Source organism: Taeniopygia guttata, chromosome Z, assembly GCF_048771995.1.
Source record: "Taeniopygia guttata chromosome Z, bTaeGut7.mat, whole genome shotgun sequence".
NCBI classification, from domain to species: Eukaryota; Metazoa; Chordata; class Aves; order Passeriformes; family Estrildidae; genus Taeniopygia; species Taeniopygia guttata.
The window spans coordinates 34,398,938-34,421,247 of NC_133063.1; the positions used below are offsets into that span (position 1 = coordinate 34,398,938).

The 22,310-nt window shown below is 34.0% G+C and overlaps 2 protein-coding genes across 2 annotated transcripts in view; one reads left to right on the forward strand and one right to left on the reverse strand.

Moving 5' to 3' along the window:
• Positions 1–22,310, reverse strand: part of LOC140681933 (intraflagellar transport protein 74 homolog) — a 34,517-nt gene that overhangs the window by 10,307 nt on the left and 1,900 nt on the right. The window contains exons 5-14 of the mRNA XM_072922650.1: positions 21,439–21,537; positions 21,209–21,269; positions 20,711–20,770; positions 19,724–19,785; positions 9,584–9,722; positions 8,497–8,559; positions 7,719–7,862; positions 6,576–6,616; positions 5,302–5,381; positions 2,115–2,168 (exon numbers count right to left, since the gene is read on the reverse strand). Coding sequence (XP_072778751.1) covers positions 2,115–2,168; positions 5,302–5,381; positions 6,576–6,616; positions 7,719–7,862; positions 8,497–8,559; positions 9,584–9,722; positions 19,724–19,785; positions 20,711–20,770; positions 21,209–21,269; positions 21,439–21,537 — 803 coding nt within the window. The remainder of the gene's footprint in view (positions 1–2,114; positions 2,169–5,301; positions 5,382–6,575; positions 6,617–7,718; positions 7,863–8,496; positions 8,560–9,583; positions 9,723–19,723; positions 19,786–20,710; positions 20,771–21,208; positions 21,270–21,438; positions 21,538–22,310) is intronic.
• LOC140681688 (leucine-rich repeat-containing protein 19-like) lies at positions 10,616–22,309 on the forward strand. The gene is given in 8 exon segments (XM_072921684.1): positions 10,616–10,678; positions 12,430–12,534; positions 14,946–15,037; positions 15,971–16,482; positions 16,689–16,720; positions 16,722–16,902; positions 18,194–18,404; positions 18,406–22,309. Coding segments are annotated over 8 exon segments (1,296 nt in total). The 3' UTR covers positions 18,506–22,309.

A 22,310-nucleotide genomic window follows, 5' to 3' on the forward strand; every position in this document is an offset into this window, starting at 1 on the left:
CAAGAGAGTGCAAGAGCTTATCAAATTAATTCACTTGCTCCAGGATAAAACCAGCTCTACATCAGTAATCCAGATGTTTGTCTATATTCTTCACACACAGAACTCCAGATGGATACCCTACAGTTCTCCTGGACAATCTGTTTCAATGCTTGGTAAATTATATTGTTGGGAAGTTTTTACTAATATCCAATCTGAAATCTTTCTGCACCTAGTGGTATGTTACTCCTTGTCCATACTCTACATATATGTAGAAATAAATTGTTTCTTTATTATGTGGAACAGCCTTTTTACACATTTGATAACTGTTATAAATTTTCTAAAATAAAAGAAATTATTTTTATATCTCCTTGGAGGTCATGCTTTCTGCATACTCCCATCAATTTTCTTCAGGACTGACAGCCCCCCTTCTTTATGTGCAGAACTCCCATCTGAAGAATTTTGATGCACAAGGAAAAAGATTACTTCAGATGTCTAAAAAATTACACTCCAAGGTACACCTGCTGTTGTGGTATTTTCCTTGTTAGTTTGATACTGCTCAGCCATGTTCACTTTGTCTTTCCCTCTCTGAGCCATAACACAGAGCTGTACCTAATGAATCCTCTCTACTCTGCATTTTCGCTGTTGATTATCCAAGTGTAGAAACTTACACCTAGTCCTTTCCAAACTTTTTTGTAATTGATTTCTAACATAATAGATGTATACTAAATTCTAACCACATCCTCCAACATGATTTCAGCTTTTCTGAGGCACCATTTTTGTAACTGTTCTGTCAGATGCTCTCTCCCATCATCCAACTTACTAAGAAAATACTGACTAACCTGAATAGCTGACAAATTATCTGCAAAATCCCACGGAATACATCCTTTCATTTTGGCACTGAATCTTTCAAAATTAATGATTTTTTTAACGTAATTCACAATATAGGTTAATAACGGACAACATCTGCCTAGCTTGCTTCTAAAAACACAAGACAGCAGAAGTTGTATTGAAATTAAAGTACACATAATCTGCTACACCTTCCTTTTTCTGCAGTATTTTTCTGACACAAAAGAAGGAAAAACAGTTGTTTGTACTTGACAAATCAATACTAGTGTTATTCATATTCCCATTCCTGTAACATTTACATATTGTAAGCTTGCATAGTTTTCCCAAATTATTTCTGGAAACTGATACTAGTCTGACTGGCCTGTATTTCCCTGTCCCATCTTCCTCTACATAGGCACCATATTTGCTGTTTCCCCATCCTTAAGACTCTTGGCATGTTTTCCCAAATCTCTCAGGTCTCTGGTCCCCCAAATCACTATCTGGTCTGTAACTTTAGCAATAACCTTTAATGAAGAGTAGAAGCAGAACCAAAACCCAAAAAGTCAAGCCTTGGAGAGACCATCTGTAATAATATGGAAAATTCAGATCAAGGGAGCTTTGGTCTCTTTGCTTCTCAGGAAACCTGGCAATTTGAAAACACAGGAACTCACTGTGGTTTTTATTCATCTTTATGCAACACTTAAAAAAGTACCCTTTAAAAAAGGTATATCCCTTGAACCTCCATGGCATGTTTACTGACCATTTTCCCTTTTGCTGAGTAACACACCAACTTTTTTTGTAAGCTGTCTCCTACAGTATACAAGGAATAAGGTATACTTAAAGTCAGTTGTTTTCATCCTCTGTTAGCTGCTACTAAAGTCTCTAGAACATTAAAAATTTTGACAGGTAACAAGGTTTTAGCAACATTCATCTTGAGTAAATAGAGAAGCCCTAATTTGAAAGTATTACATTATATCTACAGTCTTCCATGTTGATGCTCTGCTTTTAATCACTCAATCCACTAATTATAGCTTTGCTTCATAAAATAAAGTTGTGCTCCTAAGACATTTAATGGCTGATGAAAAGCCTTGAAAGACACTCTGAATATTTGTGACTGTCCTGTAAGATATCAATTATTTTGTCTGCAGAACAAGACCACAGAACGTTGTGCAAAGATCAGCACATCAATTCTTTGCAGCTATAAATTATCTTTTTTAATAGTAAAACAAAACCTGTGATTTAGTGTAAATAGGATTAATAATATTTATATATATATATGTTATTAGGCTAAATAAAATTAGACAACTTACTGTCCATGCTTTCTTCCCTCTTCTTCAACTCCTTGTATTTCCAATTTTCTCCCCCTACAAGAGATGTAACATTAATTTAACTTTATATTGTCTCAGGCCTGGATTCCTTCAGGAAGGCAAAATGTCTGTTTCAAAAATAAAATTTATACATGCCTAGGAATTAGAAGATTCATCCTGCTTCATTTAATTTGTCAGTTCAACTTACTATATCATATACATTTAATTTGTCAGTTCAACTAACTATATCATATACATCTTTGTATTAAAAAATAAGATCATGTAATAAATGAGCCTCAATGCAATTTTGACAACCTTTCAGGGTTACAACTTCTGATTGACAAGAGTGAGAGAAATACTTGGTTTGGACAAAGGAAGTTCACAGGGTTTTTCTGAAGTCAAGTGAATTTCAGCAATAGAGTACAAATGCTTCTTTGTATTAGGGCACTATGATTAGTTAAAACTTTCTGCAGCCCTGTTGAATATATAAGCCACTTCAAATGTACTTTCACCTATTAGAATGGACTTTCATAAGGATATGCAGCTTGCAAGTGATAATCTCAGGAAAATAACAGGAGAATTGTACAAGCAATGGTCTAGGAAAATAAAATGCACAGAAAACTTTCTACAATTAAGTTGGAAACATTTCCATACACCTTCAATATACTAGTATTGAAGTAAGGAATAACATTCATATTCACCTATTTTTAAATTCAACTACCGATCATAATTAACTTATAATTTATATGTATTAGTAAAGTTGGACACCTGATGTATCTGTCACAAGAAGATGAGACAATTCATTTCCTAGAAATAATTTTAAGGTTCAAACATCTAAATTTTAATTGAGTCTGTTTTACTTTTTAACATGATTATTTATTTTAAAGGATACAAAGTAAAAGAATCAAATAGTACAGATAAAACTGAGCAAGCAAATTTCTCTAGGACTTTTTTATTTGTGCACCCCCATGCTTTCCTTTTATATCTGGTATATACAAACAGTAAGAAAACCTGAGGGGCCATAAGGGACTTTGATTCTGATTCAGCTTCCTTACAGCTGTGCTTTGTTCCTTGCTGTACTCTCTCTTTCATTTTGCAACGCAAGGCTCCTGCAAAATAGTTAATGACTTAGCCTGCTCTACTCTTAAAAATTCTAGTAATGGTGAGCTATGAAACAGACTAACAAGATCTGTCAAGTGTTTAATGAAAAAAATATTTTAAGATCGCAACTTTGAAATATGTTTTCAGTAAGTTTTCTTTTAAATATGTCATTAATACACACGTATCTTAACCTCGCCCTCAATGTATGAAGGGTTAAATCTGTTGAATTATGAGTTAATGCTGACTTTGACTAATCATTAAAGTTTACTGCTAGTATATAGGCCATGTAATAAGTGGGTGAATTATTTACTTATTTAGATTTTTTCAGGCAAAACCTAAAAATAGTTATTTCAACATCATATGTTTAGTCTATTTGCTAAAATATTTGCTCAGAAATATTTCTATCACAGAAATATTTATCCTAAAATATTAAATAATACTTAGTTAAAATGTCTATTTTGTTTACTGGCCACTTCACCTGCTATTTACATAAAAAACTTTAGAGCTGAATTTTGGGAATGCTATATAATAACGTTTAAATACTGATCCAGAAGAAAAGTCACTGGGGAGGCAGAGAGCAGAGGAATTTCAAGGACACACTAAGATGCTGATTTAGAGCAGAAGCATGAATGGCCCTCTGTGATTTCTCTCCATTCACTAGGGAAGGTAGCACTGGGAGTTTACATTTCTGTGTCTTAAAGCTATTCTTTATTAATATCTTCAGTCCCTCTGTGTTACACAGAGAGGTATAATTCCCTCTGCATTATACCACTTGATTCTGAATACTCTGATTGGTTCTGATATGCTGACAAAGAGCATGTGCTTTCCCCTACATATGCTTCAAACTCTTCTTTAACAGATTTATTTTACTAAAACAGTGAAAGACACAGTCCACCAATAAATGATTTTGGGTATGCACTGAACTATAAAGCGTGAAAAGCAACTCGCTTCTTACCTTCTGTATTTCTCCAATGTTAAAATAAAAAAAATGGTTGCAAGCCAAACAAAAAAGAAAAATTAAAGAACAGTAAAGTTTGCAATGATACTGTCTGGAAACACAAAGCTAATAAAGCAGTCTTAATAAATTTGCAAAAAAAAAAGTGAAGTATTTGTAGAAATATGGAATATTTTGTCATGCAACAGATGATAAACAGATGTCTGAAACATCTGTTTAGAGGCAGATTTTTAGATATTTATTTACCTGGAAGAAATTTACAGCTAGATTTTACATTGATTGCACAAGAAAAGGCATAAAGTAAGATGGACATCAATTCCTTAATCCTACAGAAGTTAAATAATTTGTTATAAAGACTTTCAGAATGCAGGCATATATTTATGTAATTCCTATCTGAACAAGATTTCTTAGAATCAAAATAAGGTTTTCCATTGCATGGATCTTCATTTTATGTAGAACCTTTTACAGCTTTTAGGGGCCTGTCCTTATGCTGAAGTTACATCCTCCAGAAGACCCAGTAACCACAGAACCATAACTTCCAGTGCTAGGAAAATTCCAAACAAACCTAGCCCAAGCACTAGCAGCACGTATTTGCTGGAGGTCAGTATAAGCTAAGGCTATTACTGGGCAGCTTACAACCTCTTCTTGCCAAGATCAACCCAAGAAGTTTCAAAGACAGATAAAAATAATACTGAACTCAGTATGCTTCACACATTGCTGTTAAATATCCTCAATTCCACATTTGCTGACAGTGTAACAGATAATGTAAAAGGTAAAATTAATGAAAGCATTTCTAAATATGAGTTTGGACTGCAGTGCTTCCAGCAAGATAAACTTCTATTTCCCAAACAATACTAAAAATAAAATTTGACAGAAAAACAGACAGCTGTCCTACTGTTTTATATGGTAATTTTCAATATGAACTTGTTGAATGTATCACTAAAGGTGGGTATTTCCCATTTGTTATGTCTGAAAAGAAAAGGCTGTATCTGTAGGCACAGAACTTCTCATGCTGATGAGTATTTGACTTACTGCATAAACCTCAAAGTTTTAGGCAACTCCTAGGTATAAGAGTTTGTTATAGAATAAACAGACGCAGCTCTGCATAGTCTGCTACAACTCTAATCATATTACCTCGATGGTTCTCCAGGTCCATATCAAGTCGTTGAATGACCTTTTTAAAATAATCTATTTTTTCTTTTACTTCTGCCAACCTAACAAATAGATAATGAAAATCAAGGTTAAAACTGTGTTGTAAAATACTTAACTTTAGACAAAATTGAAAAGTCACACGTAAAAATAGAAATTATAAATTTATCAAAACCAAAAGAATATCAGGATGATTCTTGTTATTATAAAAGGTATATGTAAATCATCTGTCACTTAGTCCTCTGTTTATTAAATAGAAATTCTGCCTCAACAAAAAACAATTTTCCTCAACAAAAGCCAATTTTTGTTGAGTCATCAGTATATCTTAACTTACTCAATTAGTCCCTCTGCTGGTTGCTATTCAGCTTTGAAGAGGTACAACGTAATTGTTAAACTGCAATAACTGTATTCCTTAAACTGTATTCTGTAAAATCCACTAAGAAATCTCCAAACAAATCACTCTGCTACATAATCAATCAAAGTGTGAAATGAAACCACCTTTAACACATAAAATCTCAAATATAATTATTTGTTATCGTTATTTATTTTAAAATTCTGTTAAAAAACTTATTATCCAATTAAAATGCATTAAAAATTAACCAATAATTATAGTTGGGAATACATCTTAGAAGAATTTAATATTGTTTCTAAGAGAATTTATGAATTATCTCAGTTTTTCTTTCAAGAAAGATAAATCAAAAGGCTCAAAACCAGAAAATACTGCACTGGTTTATCTCCCCCTCAATACATTACTATTTATGATAAAATTTACTTGACTTTCTGGCCAGTCTTTGGAAAGGCCCACTACCTAAGAATCAAGAAGCAATGCCCTTCTACTCTTTAAAATCGAACTTTTCTAACTCTTAGGTTTTAAGAACATAGAAACAAACTTAAATCTGTGACTGCAGTGTAATGACAGTTCAATTTCCTAGCTGTCTCAGAGAAGTAGCTCTTACAAATAAGTATCTTCTTCAATCTTAAACAAGTTTAAGTCAGTGCTATTATGAATTTATATTCTCAAGGTGTGTTCCTAAGGGATGAAAGTATCTTATAATTATGCAGATCTAAATGTCTTAGCACTATAAAACTTGTTTACCTGAAATAGAAGAACATATTCTATGGAACTTTAAGACTAGTATAGGTTTGAAGATGTGGTGATGTTCTAAAAGTCTATAGAAATAGACTTTGTGAAGGAACACAGCCATGTGTCTTTAGGATGTACATATAATTTACAGCAACAGTATAACAGGGTTACTCACTGTCTTTCCATGCTTGCAATTTTTTGACTATCATCTTTAACCTATAAAAAAGTTCAACAACTTTAACATACAAAATTAAATCTACAAATGAAAAAAAGGAAAACTATAAAAAAAAAAAACCCGAATTCAAAATACAGGGAATAGAAACTTAGCATTTGAAATCACAAATTTATTACATAGTCCAACAAAAAGTGATGATTTAGCCTTTATGTCTTCCAAATGTTTAAAAATCATATTTTAAAAATCAAATACACTTAACCATTGGTCATTCAGACCAATAATCTATAAAGTATAAATGTCTAGTTACAGTATAGGCCATTGTAAACTGATCCAATTACTCCTGGACTAGTATACCTGTTCAGTACCTCACAAGGGTACTCTCCTGATTTAAGTTACAAGAGCTGTTCAACAGGATCAGTTTTCCCAACTAACATGTCTCGTGAATAGGAGCAAGAGAACCAGCTGAAAACCTCACTGTTTTCTTAAAATAATAGAATGGTTTGGGTTAGAAGGGACTTTAAAGATAATCTGTTTCCAACTCAGCCTTCCCCCTACTCCCCAGCCCTGCCACAGGCAGGGATACCATCCACTCGATCAGGTTGCTTTGGGCCCCCATCCAACCTGGCATTGAGCACTTCCAGGGATGGGGCATCCACATGTTCCAGTGCCTCACCACCCTCACAGTAAATAATTTCTTCATAACATCTAGCCTAAATCTTCTGTCTTTTAGTTCAAAAGAGTTTCCCTCATCCTATGATTTTCTGCCTGTGTAAAAGTCCTCCCCCACTTTTTATAAACCCTCTTTAGGTACTGGACTTTGCTATAGGGTCTATTCAGAGCATTCTCTTCTGCAGGATGAACAGCTCCAACTATCTCCTCTTCATAGAAGAGGTGCTCCAGACCTGGGATCCTGGGATTATCTTCACAGCCCTCCTCTGAACCCACTACAATAGGTTTCCAGGTGTTGGCTGAACCTGAAATATCCCAACTTTTCAATTTGTTAACTATTTTTAATGTCAGATTATTTGCACTGCCTAGAGCACAAATAAAGGCAAAGTTCAAACCTATGTATTTTCAAGTATTATCACCCCTAATAATACTGACTTGGAGAATCTTTTATGTAACAACATTTTCTATTCTTGCCTGCTTTAGTAATCTCTCTCTTTCCTCCTGTGGAGATTCCTTGTTCTTATCCTCAGCAATCATCCGATCTCGATGTTCCTTCAGTTCATGGAGCTTTTCATGCAACTGCACAGCTTTCCATTTCACCCCGGAGTGTGCTATTTCCTGTTGGGAAGAGCAAACACCTACTAGCTGTTTTCAGATGGGAAGAGAGCATTGTGGCAATCATGCTTTAGTTAAGCAACACTTACCTATACATTGCAAGTCAAGCTTATTTTTTCAAAAAGCACAGAGACAGTATAAAGCACTTTATAAAGGACTTCATAAAAAGTAAAATTTTTAATCTCTGTTGTCAATATTGCATTTTCTGGAATAGAACATCCCAATCAGTTACTTCTTGATTTAAAAGTTCTTCCTTGGGCCAATTTTCTGAGGAGATTTATTACTTCACAGTTTCTAGGGGATTTCAAACTATGTACAACATTCAAAAGGACTGAAAAATATCTAGCAATATTTGAAAATTATACTTTCTAACTATATGCTTCAGCTCATAGATCCTTTTATTCACGAAAGACCCAATATGAAAAAAAATCCCTTCAATAAGATATTTTTACCCAAAACTGATTAGAAATTATTAGTGGAAACCAGAGAGGCAGATATGCCTTCCCATACTAGAGCATGAGCCTACAGTATCTGAAAATTTAAGGAAAATAAATTATAGGTATTTTTTCAACTGTGTTATTCTATATACTAGCATTCAGGGAAGGTTAGTATAGAGACCGCTTGTTATCATACATACAGCCCTTAGACTCTCTTCCTTTACATTTAGTGCATCCAATTCCTGCTGCTGAGCAACCAATTCCTAAAAAGGAAGCAAAATGCAAAATTCAGATAAAAATTACTACTTAACTACCTTTTTGCTCTAAACCTTAGTATATACCAAATGCTGTAAACTGTCCCTTTGCTGCTCTTAAAAATTTGTCTTAAAATTTCAAAAGACAAGACTGTCCAGCTCCTTCACATAACTCAGACATAGTAAACACTTGCTTTCAGCATCCAACTTTTCCATTACTCTTATCATTGTTATTTGCAGTTGGGCTACTACCAAAAAATTGTTTCCTCTTTTTCTACTAATTGTTTTTTTGATCGGTACCATCGGTAGAACTTACCTGTACTTCAGGACTTTAGAGTCAAATTTTAAAATCTGAACCAGTCATGACAGTTTCTTCACAGTCCAGAAAGATATAGGTAAGCCCTGACTACTGATTCAGCTCATTTCAAGACAGATGGGAAAGACAGAACTTATCTCTGTACAGACAATACAGAGGAACTTTCAAGACAGTATGGTTTGAATTAGATCATCCCAGAGAGCCTAGAAGTGTTACTCCTGTTGTTAACATAAGGATTAGTGAAGTAACAAACATTTTATACAGCTCGGTTCATTTTTTATGATACATTCAGGCATAAAAATAATAATAATAATAATAATAGAAAAAGCAAGTTAGATTCACTTTTGTACACAAGAAGAAAACTTTATACTCAAGTGAACTATAAAAATTGCTGGGGTTATTTTTCCTTTTTGCTTGCTTTTTATATGATGAAACAGCTACGTATTGCAGTGGCTTTTAAAAACTGCATGTCAAACCCTAAATTCAAACAGAAAATTGTGAACATTATTTCTTTTTAAAGTATTAAATATAAGAAGTCATAGTATTTGGTCTTAGTCAATTGCTCTATTTTCAGGTATCTCTACAATTGATTAAGATACCAGCAAGCTTTTTTATTGTATTAGTCTGTTGTCAAGTTCTTTAGTATTTAAATTCTATCTAAACACCAAGAAGCCAGTTTAAGAAATATTTTAGGTAAGCATAATGGAACAAGCCAACCTGGAAGAGTTTCTCATTAGCAGCTTTTATCTCCAGATATTTAGCTTGATTTTCCTGTGACGTGTCTTTCATTATGTCATCTGCCACAACCTTTTCACGTTCGATATCTTCTTTTACAGCTTGAATTAACTTTTCTGTGCTGCAAACATATAACGTTTTTATAACTTTTACTGATAAATATATATTATAAGCACACATTTCAAACTCCAGTATTCCTTCAGCCTCACTGAAGTGCTCAATGTAACACAAAAAGCCTAGATGCTATGAAAGGGCATTACCAACTTGTATCTAATCCTCTTGGAGCTGAATTAGCTATCCATTCACAAAATGTAGAAAAGATGAAGAATTCTCTGCCTTTATAATTCCCATATGGTATTTTCCAACATTCCCACACTGTCTATCTGCATTGGTCTCAACACTGGCAAAAGTATGGTATTACCTCTCAAATCAGTGAATTTCTGGAGTAACAACAAGCAGTTTGAAATAAGGAAGCTGATATTCAAATTTCAAGGTAAGGAAATAATGAAAATACTGTAGAAGCAGAGTAGAGTTGATATCGAAATGGACTTCTGAAGGTTGTCTGGTCCAACCTGTGCACTACTTGAAGCAGTGTCAGCTAGAGCAGGCTGTCAGTGTCTTGCAGGTTTTCAGTATCCTGAAGGATGGATAAACCATGTGTTTAAGCAATGATCTGATGTTTGTTCACTCTTATAAACAGAATAATTTTTCCTGATTTAAAGGAACTTTCCTGTTCTCCAATATGTGATCATTGTCCTGCCCTTAGGCATCACTGAGAGCAGCTCCATTTTCTCAACCCCTGCCCATCAGGTATTTACTTCAATAAAATATCCACTATGCCTTCTCTTCGGGGGATTAAACAATCTCTCAGCCTTTCTCCACAGTATTCATCACTTACAAGGATTCTCAAAAGAGTTTCAAAAGTGTAACCACTTCCAACTAGCTTCCAAGAAAGATCCATAATCTCCAGGAAACTGAGGACATTGTGTAGCAATTCTGTCAGGTTAGCAGGCCATGCCGCAAAAATGCTTAGGACCTGATGATGATGAAACAAATGAAAATCATGATCTCCCCTTAGTATGGCAAATTTGGAGTGCACTGGGACTGCATAAGAAATACTGGATGGTTGTAAAGTGACATTAAATTTAATACCCTCTTGAGACTAAAACTAATTTATTCAGACCCAGTCCAGATATGAGGCCCTCACTACATAAGCACCAGTTTATAAATGGTTAATTATGTTACATGTGGTAGCGGAAAGGAGCTATTTTTTAAGGTACAAGAGTAGTTTGATCCAAGATCTTTTGGAAGGCATGGAGCCAGGAGATGTCAGGGAGCTTTCATGTTACTTGCTTATTGAGTGATCCTCATGCCTCAGGGTGGACCTAGGAAAGCTGTTGCAAGGTCTCAGCAGTGATGGTTTCTCTCAAATCAAGCCCAACTACAGACAGGGAAGAAAGAAAATTGAGAAAGTGCAGTAAAAAATTCAACAAAGTGCTAAGGGTGCTGATTTTCAGAAGAAATCTCCACTCCAGATATAAGTCGCCTAGAGACACTGTAGCGTGGCTTAGAGGGAGCTTGTATTTAAATACAAACACAGTGGCTTTCCTGGAGATCATTGGAACCTTCAAAAGAGTGAGAATACAGTTTGCCACATGTATAGCAATACCACACTTGAGGGCAGTCGTGTCTCCAAGCTCTATGGGATTTCTCTCATCTTTGCCTGAGATTTAAAGTGTTCAAAGAACGACAAGGAAAGAAACCTACTTTTTCAGTCCCCCCTATTTAAAGTGTGTGGACACATTATAGAGTAGCCTCTTTACATGAGGCAATTCTCCTCTTTTTAGATGAAATAGACTTCTGGCTAAATACTTCAAGATGATTCCAGCATGTCCTTGAGACTGTCTGACATACAGTGATGCATCTTCTCTGGCAGAAACCTTGTGAGGGGAGGCTGCAACTTAGTGATTTTTCAAGAGACAATAAAAAAAATCAGCAATGGCTGTCACAGAAACACAATTCATTACCAGAAGTAATTTGAACACTATGCATGAGGCTGAATCAGGGATGAGGCTTGGAAAAATTGTAGAATGTTTTGAGATACTATACAGAACAAAAGTGCCAATAACAACAAAGACATAGTGAAGTAAAACAATTTATAAAGCCACATATTGGAGTGGAATGGAGACAGAAAGGAGATGAACTGTTCTGTAGTTTGGTGGTATGTATTGGACAGAACGAGCACTAATGCAAGTAAAAAATTATAGGAAACAGTGCTTGTATATCAATATAATCCCTTTTTTTCAGTCTGTACATAGACCTTCCTTCCACAGAAAGTATGATTGGTTTTTTTAACTTATTCCTGAAATACAGCCCGAATTACAGACATCCCTTACAGTGCACATAATCCTTTGTAAATAAAGAGCTTTATGTGTGACCCTGCAGCTCCTCTGACAATGATATTTCCAAAAAACAAGGATTAAGACAGAGTTAACTAGCTACTACGAAGCTTTACTTTGGTATACAAATATCTTGACATTTTTTTCATTTGATGAATGATCAAATTAAAAATGCAAGTCTTTTTCTGTCTCCAATATTTCTTTAATTGATTATAACTCAACTTGCTTGTAAATCTCCTGTGGTATTTAAACTCACTGCTTCCTCTATGATCTGGAACTTGACACTTCAGTATACTACAGTTATACTTTCCTATTGGCTATTGATCCAATTAAATCCAAGATGATTATAAGAAGTTGCTCAACTTAGTCAATCTTTTGCCAAGGATTTTCTAGTTTATTATTTTTTTACACTGCCTGGTTGTTTATCAGGTACAAAGGTTAAAGAAAAACAAAGTCCTGTTTCACCATATTATTTCTTGTCAGCACACTGAAAAATCTACACTGAAAAATCTTCCTCTCAGAAGCAATTGAAAGGTAAGACACTTGTCAAGTCTAACTCAAAATGTAGGCGAAGATTTATTACAGTAACTTTGTTGCTAGACTGGAAGCAAACACATCTCAAGGTACATTAAAATTTCAGGAATTAGTATGAACCTTGGACATGCTGAGTTGTTAAGTAAATTCTACTCCATTAAAAAGCTGGGGAACAAACTCTGAAAACCAGACCAATTCTATAAACACAATTACCTCCCCAGAAGAAGAAAAATAATTACATTATTTTTAAATTACATAATTTTCAAAGTTCTGAGATGGAAATTTTAAAGAAAGCTCTTCTAATTACAAGGAAATATCAAAGTACTACAAATGTATTGCCAGTGTATTGCCAGGCTAAGTCTCTTTGCAAAGCAGTTCGTTTAAGCAGTAGCTTGTAAAATCTGGCTCTAGTAAAATGCTAAACTGCAACTAAAATTAGAGATTCTTTCCTTTTCTTTTACGGATTGTAGAGGTTCACCACAGAAAATGCAGGCAGTCACATCTGTAAGAAATCCCTACACTTTCAACAGGAACTTAAGTAAGAGCTAGGAGTTATGTTTTGGACTTTGACATATGTACAACTTAAATTTTCAACTTGGTTGTTATTAACTTACAGATTAACATTAAAACCAATACTTAATATATTTTCCTATCCTATTTACAGCAGCTCTTGTCTTGTAATCTGAAAACGACAATAATACTACTAATCTATATTTATAAATTGCCAGGTTAAGACCTGCTCTGTTTCTGAACTTCTAGAAAACAGTATCTTTAAAATACAAATACGCTACAAGATCCAGATGTTAAAATGGTCATTTTGGGAGTTCTCAAAGTGCATCATGTCTTCCACTAACAGTACACAAACTGGCTAAAAAAACATGCAGGCCACCAGTACCATCACTGACAAATGCAAAACTTAATACAGAACATAATTCCACAGGGGCTGCTGCTGCTAGCACCCCTTCTCCCTGACATGGATAATAGCTAAATGGCAAAAGGTTTATGAACTCCTTCTGTATTCAGTATAGGTTTCTGACAGAAGTAGAAATACACAATGGATCAGAGCATTGTAAGTAGCATTTATCTTCCTCTTCTTTCCACAAAGTTAGGAAATTTCCAGGCTGATTTAGTTTAGGTGAATGAGGTCAATCCTCTGACATGCAAATATATAGAAGTTATCAATAAACTTAATCAGTTTGTTCTATGACCTCATTTATTTAATTATGATCAGCAAAGGCCTCCCAGCACTCATTTTAAGGGCTGGTGGAGGTTTTGTAAATCTGTCAGGCTGCCTATATTTAGCATTGTTTGTGCAATTAAACTTCCTCATGTAATTTCCGCCATGCTTTTCTGTTAAATTTACTGAATGCTGTGTACAGCTCACTTTAAACAAGTATCTCACACTTTACCTTTTGGGTTTCTATTACTTTGCAAGTAATAGAAATCTAGCAAGGAGATACTAAGATTCACTTGACACATATCTTTTCAGCTGCTTAAGAAAAACTGGAAAAATTAAAGGTTCATTACCTTTTCACTCAAGTATAATGAATGGCATAAACAGGGACTAAACATCTCACAGATATGGTGTAACATTTCTGCTCAAAATAAACAGATACTATAAACAGTGTCTGATTCAAAGGCAATGACTGAAAGACCATTTAGTTGAGAGATGTTAATATCACAGTAAATACCATTTGTTGGATCTTTCCTTACTTTCACAAAATAAGGCTTGAATCTGTACAAGAATTCTGCCACTAGAGATTGAACCATGTTTACTTAGTGCCAAGGATCAGAGCAACAACTATATCTTCATAACAGACAAGTGCAGGTTTGTAATGCTATAGGTTATATTATGGACAAGAAAGAGATTAAAAGATTTATCTTCTAAGTAAATATTCACAAAAATGCTTAGCAACTTCAATAAGAACATAAAAGAAATCTGACTGGACAAACCAATAATTGTCCAGTAGATCACTCTGCCTCTGTCAGAGCAACAAGAGAAATTGTATGGGGAGAGCATGCAAGCATCAATACTTTCTGCAGTTTACTCCAGTCATAGTCTTCCAGTACCCATAACTGCTTTAACAGGGATAAAAATGAATACAGCGCTGCCTATTTGTTTTATACATTTATAATACTTTTCTCTATTAACTTGTCTAATCAATCCCTTTTCTATTTGCTGATACAGACTGTATACTGGATTTTAGGTCTGGCTCAATTAAGTGAAAGCTGAATTCATTAATTCTGATAACCTGTTTTTTCAATTAATTTTACATTACAAAGTATTTTTGTAGAACAAAATTTATTAAACTATCATTGAAATAACTATATCTACTAATTTGTTAAACTACCATTACAGAAGACAGCAGTAAGTCTGGTTTTGATATGCAAAAGTGTTGTTTTTTCACTAGGCTCCAAACATGAAACTCTATTGGCTTGTGATCTTGGCTGGAACACTGGTTTTGAATCCAGTCACTGCTGACTGCAACACTACATCCCAAACTGTAAGTTTTATATTGATCTGAACTACTCTTATTTTTGAAAGATACATTTGTAGCAGAAGGCATTTTAAAAACTGTTTCCTAAACATAAAAGCCCTGATGAAAGAAACACAAAAATGCAAGTAAGAAATACAAAAATGCAAGTGGTTTTCTGTGTAATGGACAATTAGCACATGGTAGTCATTGTAAGTGGGTGAATAACATCAAAACATATTTAAGATGATTTTGTATCTCAATTTTTTCCAAACAACAGGAATGCCCCTTTACATATCTAAATATATTCTTTTCAGAAAAAAAAAAAATTCAAGGTATTGAAAGAAAATACTCAAATCAGAAAAGACTCTAGCTATGCTAAACTTTAACACAGAAAACCAAAATGAAGTTAAGTGTTATAACATATATATATAAAACAAATGTTTAGTTGAAGGTCTGCTCTAAAGATGTTATTTTAAATTAAGAGTAAACATAGATGGTTTTTAAAAAATGCATTTTAGAAAGTATATTTCAATTAATTTGCAGTCTTGAATAAATTTGCTTTATGACACTTTCTTTCCAGATTATGTAGGAAAGGAATAATTTTTTTACCCAACAAATAATACATTCCAAATATTGCTTTCAAAATGGTATGACCAACTGGTTACATTTTGGATGACCATCACATAAAAACCCATGCATCTAAGGGCTCAGCACTGAGTCCTCTGGAACATCAGGTCTCCAGACACTAGGAGGATGCATGTCACTCCATCACCAGACCATGAGTTTATTAAGAAAAATGTAAATAAAACTTAATGAAGAGCAATATAACTTTTATTTTAAAGTGACAGCATTAAAAAATAGAAGACAGTTTTCTCTTGCCTTTAAGAGTCCTCACTGAGACACCATCTTTAGTAGATTTTTCTATGGTACTCAATTGTTGTCATTCTCTTTTTTCAACACGTTGCTTGTGAGGAGTCTGCAAAGAACCTCTTTAATATCTCCCTCAACCTTTTTCAAAACATTACTAAATTAAGCCTCAAAAACAATAAAATCACTTTAGAAGATCATGACAAAGTGATTCTTGGACGTTTTATTAACCTCACTGAACTTCATCTGAATGAAAACAACATTACTGAACTGAACAATAACAGCTTCTACAATCTGAAAAGTCTCATAACTCTGGATATTAGCAACAATTCTATTAGCATAGTTCATAAAGCAGCATTTGCAGGATTAAATCAACTCTCAGTGTTGAATCTATCCTATAACATGATTGCTCAACTGGATTCAGATACATTTACTTCTCTAGAAAGTCTGACTATTTTAAATGTACAGTATAATTTTCTGAAATATTTTCATACAAAATCATCTTTTAAACTGATTAAAATTGTTTTAGCTGGAAACCCATGGATCTGCTCCTGTGACCTCCTTGACTTACAGATATGGCTAACTGCCTCCAATGTGACATTGGGTAAGTTTTGGTTAAGAGCAGCATTTAATATATTTTTTACATCAAATAACTTTTATTTGATGCATTTTTTTTCTGATGTGGATAAAATCCACCATTGATTTACCCATATTATGCAGTATTACAATAGTTATCCATGAGATTTTTTTTTTCAGAGTGCCAAAAAAATTACGAGCATCTCATAGCCTTTTTACTGCTCACATTCACAGAAAATGAAAGCAACACTACATGTACATTCCCATTCCCCATGTACACTACATGTACATTCCATCAAGATGGCAGCTATCCAACCAGCTGACTGCAAAATTGAAAAGATTCCTTTAGAAAACAATGGAACTTTCACTACTGCTGTTAATCTTAGAAGTAGTGCCTTAACAGCTCTGACTCCAAACAACATCACTGGAAACAATGGAACTCGCGCAGGTAATACACAGATATTTCACTGCTTATTAGCCGTTTGATTTGCCATTCACTGACTTTATACTGCTTTGGATTCCTAGTACACTCGGACTCTTCCAAAAAAGCCACGGCTACAGAGCAGGCATATTTCTATGTCCTGGTCACGCACATTGCAGTGAATGTTAAGGTCTACTGAGTAAGTGTACAAAACAGATAAACCCCACAACCCTCAAATGAAACTAAAAAATTATGATGAAATTTCAAAGCCCTAAAATTCAGATAATTGTCCAGATCTCTGTCTAATAGAAATAGGGAAGCAACTTTCAAAAAAATTGCTTTTTCCAAGTTTCTAGAACTGCTTTCTAGATGTAGTTGTCTTCCTAAAATGTGATAGCATGAACTCACAGATTTTACTCCCGTCCTGTATTCAGTATAAAGGATGTGCATGTGCCCTTTGCACATTATCTTGAAATTTCAGTGATAGTCTCCTCACCTTTCAATGTCAATCTTACATGTCAGTTAACTCTTCCATCCTGAAATGCTTTATTTCTTCCTTCAGACTAAAGCAGGAAAATTATCTACATAATCATCTATATACACAAATTATAAGCTACCACTGTGACACATTTCTTTAGCTGTACCACCTTATAATTTATTTTAGGGTAGTGGCCACACACAAAACCAGCTTCTAGATAAAGACTATTGGCAACTACAGTTTACTGAAATTTTTATTATTAATGAAGCACAACTGAAAGGATATGTCAAACAAATGGCATGATATTTTAGGGTTCAGACATTATCACCATATAAAAAAGTAAAGCCTAGGAAATAGAATTTGAAGCCAATTACTAATTATTTTTTTTCCAAAGGCTAATCTTGGAATTTAACTTTTGGGGAAAAATTTATATATATGTATATTTTTATATTAAAGCTAAAAATTATTATATAATTTTGAAAGTTATAATATATATTATATAGATTATATTATATAATAATTTGAAAAATATTATATATTTTTTTATTTTTATATGCCCCCAGAACTTTGTCTTTGAAATAGATTTTGAAACAATTATTTTTTATAAGTATGCAAGGTAGATTTATACTGCTAGGAAATATGAGATGCACATACATTATTAGTCTCTGTGATGTTACTGACTCCCTAACAACACAGCAACAACAAAGCTCTGGACACAGTCATTCCCCTATCAATGTTCACTTTGCGAGTTTTCAATTTAAGTATGAAAAAAATCATACTTGAGTTCTTGCTAATATTCCTCATGAAGATTACTCTTCTATTTTTCCTATTTTTTTGAAGAGTTACCACTTGTTGGCAAAAGTTGGACCTTCCTAGCAGGTGTCCTAGGGTTTGTCCTAGGCACTACATTCCTGATACTAACTGCTGTAAAATGCCCATCACGGTATCACTACTTGATCAGCTACCGTCACCGTCGTCTGGAAGAAAATGACTCAGTTATGTTTGAACAGGAGTTCTCAGCTGATATGAGTCCTTATCCTTCAATATTGGGAACCCATTGTAGTATTTGAGAAAGTTCATGCATATGGAGATGAAGAAGATGGATTTATTGAGGATAAATACATAGATATTTATGTAAATGAGGAGTGTTAATGTCTTAAGCAAGAGATGTTGAACTGACATTTCAAAAACATAGTACATTTCTACTTCAATGTTATGCTTTATTACATACAATACAGAATGAAGTTATGCAGTCTACCTCATTTCATTTTGCCAAATCCTGAACAGGATTTTGCTGCATCAATCATGAAGTTAAAAAATGGGGTCATATGCATGTATTATTGGCACAACAAATACTTCAAAACCTGTAAAAAATATTCATAATCCACTTTTTATAAAAATGTATTTGGCTACTTATATTGAGGGGCTTACTGTATATTCTTTAACATTAACAGAGTAGCAGATGAAGTTGGCATAATCATTAATGCTTTCATTGTGAAGAGGCCAAGAAGAGAAAATTTGGGGCTGGCTCCAAACCAATGCTGTTAACAGCTCTGAAGTCTATTAGGCAAAACGAACACAATCAGAGAATGGAGCATTTAGGTATTTTTTTACCCAAATTAGCAGAGCAAGAAAGACCAACTATTTTATTCCCAAAAATGTCTACGGTGCAATGACAACTTACCCTTACTGCATTGCTACTGAACCAAGTATTTTCTCTTCATATTTTCTTAACACTTACAAATGCTTTCAGGGTGGAACAGACACATTTGTGAGCTGTTGAAAACTACAGTATTAATACAATGTGACATTATTAACTGGTAAATTTGTTGCTTTTGAGTGCTTATTGATACATAAAATCTCATTGCTGACTGCTTTCACTGGCAGCAAGAAAGATCATACAGCTTTCTCCTGCACCTCTCTTGTGTCAAAATTAACTACCTCAAAAACTCACCCTCTCACCACCATTCTCATGGCTTACCATTTCACCATCCTCATCTTTCCCTCTACACAAACCTATGTTACTAACCAGGCAAAGGTATAGTTCCGATTCCTGCTTGCTTTCTTCCCTCTGCTACTCCACAACAAAACTCCCAAAACTTGCAGCAGACTGCAAAATGACAGGAGTCTCTAACTGCCACCTAACTCTTCCTGGATGGCATGGTAATTATTTTCAGAAGAGTAAGTAGACTTTAACACTAGGAACTCCAACTGCAACCTGGCACTAATGCATCATCTTGAAATTGTTCAGGAATCACATGTGATATGCATTGCACTGTTAGGGTAACAGGTAATACCTCAATTTTCCCAAGCTGAGTTATGAGAAGTTGAGTTATTCAAAAATGAAAAACATACATTTAATGTACTTACGCTTGTCTTTCTGTGAAAATTTTATCTATAGTCTGAGCGTCTTGGTCATTCTGAACCTTTAACTTAAAAAAAAAATTAAATACAATCAAGTTTGTAATAAACCATGGAATCATATAGGTTGGAAAACACCTCTTAAGATCATCAAGTCCAACTCTTAGCACTGACAAGTCCACCATTAAACCACAACAGCATGCACACATCTTTTAAATACTTCCAGAGAGATTGATTCATCTACTATTTCTGTGGGATCTATTCCTGAAACACTTAATAATACACTGTTTAAAACTACACAGATGGGATTAAAAGCATTCTTCTCTTTATTACACAGACATTGCATCTTTATTATTCAATCAAATGCAAGCAAAAAAAAAGAGTTGTTTTGACCAAGAAATATTCAGGTTATCTTTCAAGTTACCAAAACAACCTTTACTGAAACTGGTATCTTTTGTTTATGGACAAATTGATCAAAAGAAATAAAATACGCATAATGCCATTCATGCCTTAACACTTAGAGGCTGTATTAGAAAATAAATTAGGAAAGCAAAGAAAGAACAAAAGTCTTTGATTTTGTGGTGGTATGTCAGAGACCAATTAAATATTTTTTATACTGGAGACATTTAAAAGGCTGAAGACAAAAGAGAACTTAATGTCCAGAAGACCAGGCAGCTTTACAAGGCAGCACAGTCTGCTTAAATTGGCCTCCCTAAAACTACTGTTGTGTGCCCCCCAAAAATAAAAAATATATTTGGGTTGGGATAACACCCTTCTCAAATGTAAATCACAGAAAACTATCATGGGGCTGTTAACACAAGACTTTAGGCAATTGTCTTACTGCTAACATGTTGTCAACATTATGAATAATTTAACTGAAAAAAAAGGCTAAGTTTTAAGTCAGTGTTATGCTTTTTTAGATATGTCACACATTCAAAGCACCAAGAAAGTAACCCATTATTTCAGTTAAAGCATAGCAAATATCTTAATTCTTACCATATTGTAATCATGGATCACTTCTGCCATATCTGTACTGGTATTAAGTATAGCCACAACCTGAAACAAGACAGAATTCCAACCTGTTACTGCTCTCCTTTTCTTAAAAAAAAAAAAAAAAACCAAAAAAAGAAAACCAGACAAAAGGTTCATGAAAACAACAAATTTGGTTATTGCAATTGGAAAAAACATGGTTTGGCAATCTGAATAGATTGCATGTCACTATTAGAAATAAATATCATTATATGTAGCTGTTCTAAGCACTGAAATATTACATAGCACCAGTTTCCTAAATCCATATACACATGCTTCTTCTAATGTATAGAACACTTTTTGTTTTCCTGTTTCCATCTCTTTCCTTTCCAATAACTGAATAGAGTATTAACCAGTAACTTTTCACACAGAAATGTCAAAAAATGATTCAGAAAGCAAAAGCAGTACAAAATCAGCAAGAGAATAAATGGGAGCATTCAGTATCAAAATTTGACAGCAGCATACCATGTTGTAGTCTGCTAGTTGATCTTGAAAATCTTTGATCTCACCAGCTAAAGCTTCTGCCCTAAATATGAAAAAAAAGGTCAAACTTAAATGGAAAGATTTGTACATTTAAAAATAAAACAATGAAAGAAACCCAAAACTATTCACTGATTCCTTGAAGCCTGCCCAATACTTGAAAATAGTCTTGTGACTTAGAAAGTTAGCACTGCATTAACTGCAATATATCTCACCGTTTTTCATAGGATAAATAGACAGATTTCTCTTGCTTGTACATTTCTACTTCTTCCTGCAGCTTGTTAATTTCTGTTGTAAGTTCATTTGTTTTACTTCTGAAAAAAATGAAGAAAAAAGAATAATTAACATTTGTATGTCCAACTAAAGCACAGCTAAAACAGTAAATATATTTTATGAAGGAGATTTGCAATTAGTATCTTTCACACTGCACTTTGTTTGAACTCAGCATTTCTAGGAAGAGGTAAGTGTAGAAAAAAGCAAAATGGTTGTATCAGATCAAATCCTAAGTAGTTGCTGGAAAACCTTGGTATGAAATTAAATGTTTTAATTAGCTTTTTGTCTCTGCTGGTAAAACAGATGTAGAAATAAAAAAACCCAAAAACTGTAATTTTACAGAATGTGGGTACTATCCATATTTAAAATGACATATTTTAGGACTAATTATTCAAAAGTATAATATGAGCAACTGGTAAAATCCTGCATGCAATAGATTGCACAAGGTCTTGCCTTTGTCATTGTTTGCTGAATGTATAATCCAAGTAAACCATCTGAAATGTACAATAAAAAATTTTTGTTTTGCAATGCTACTTGTTACAAATGGAGCTATCAGACATAATAAACATTGGAGATAGAAACTCAGAATCACTGACCCTCCCCTTACTAATGCTGTGGGAAAGCATTTAACAGAGCAAGCCTAACAACAAAAGCTCAAGGGACTCTACTTCCTTTCTTCCTACAGGAGAGCTATACGCAAAACAACCTATAAAAGCTCATTATAAGTGAACTCCACTTATTGCATGCTATTGTCAAGCTTCACCTCTGTGTCTGAAAGGGAACAGACAATAAAATGTATGTTAGTAAGACATAC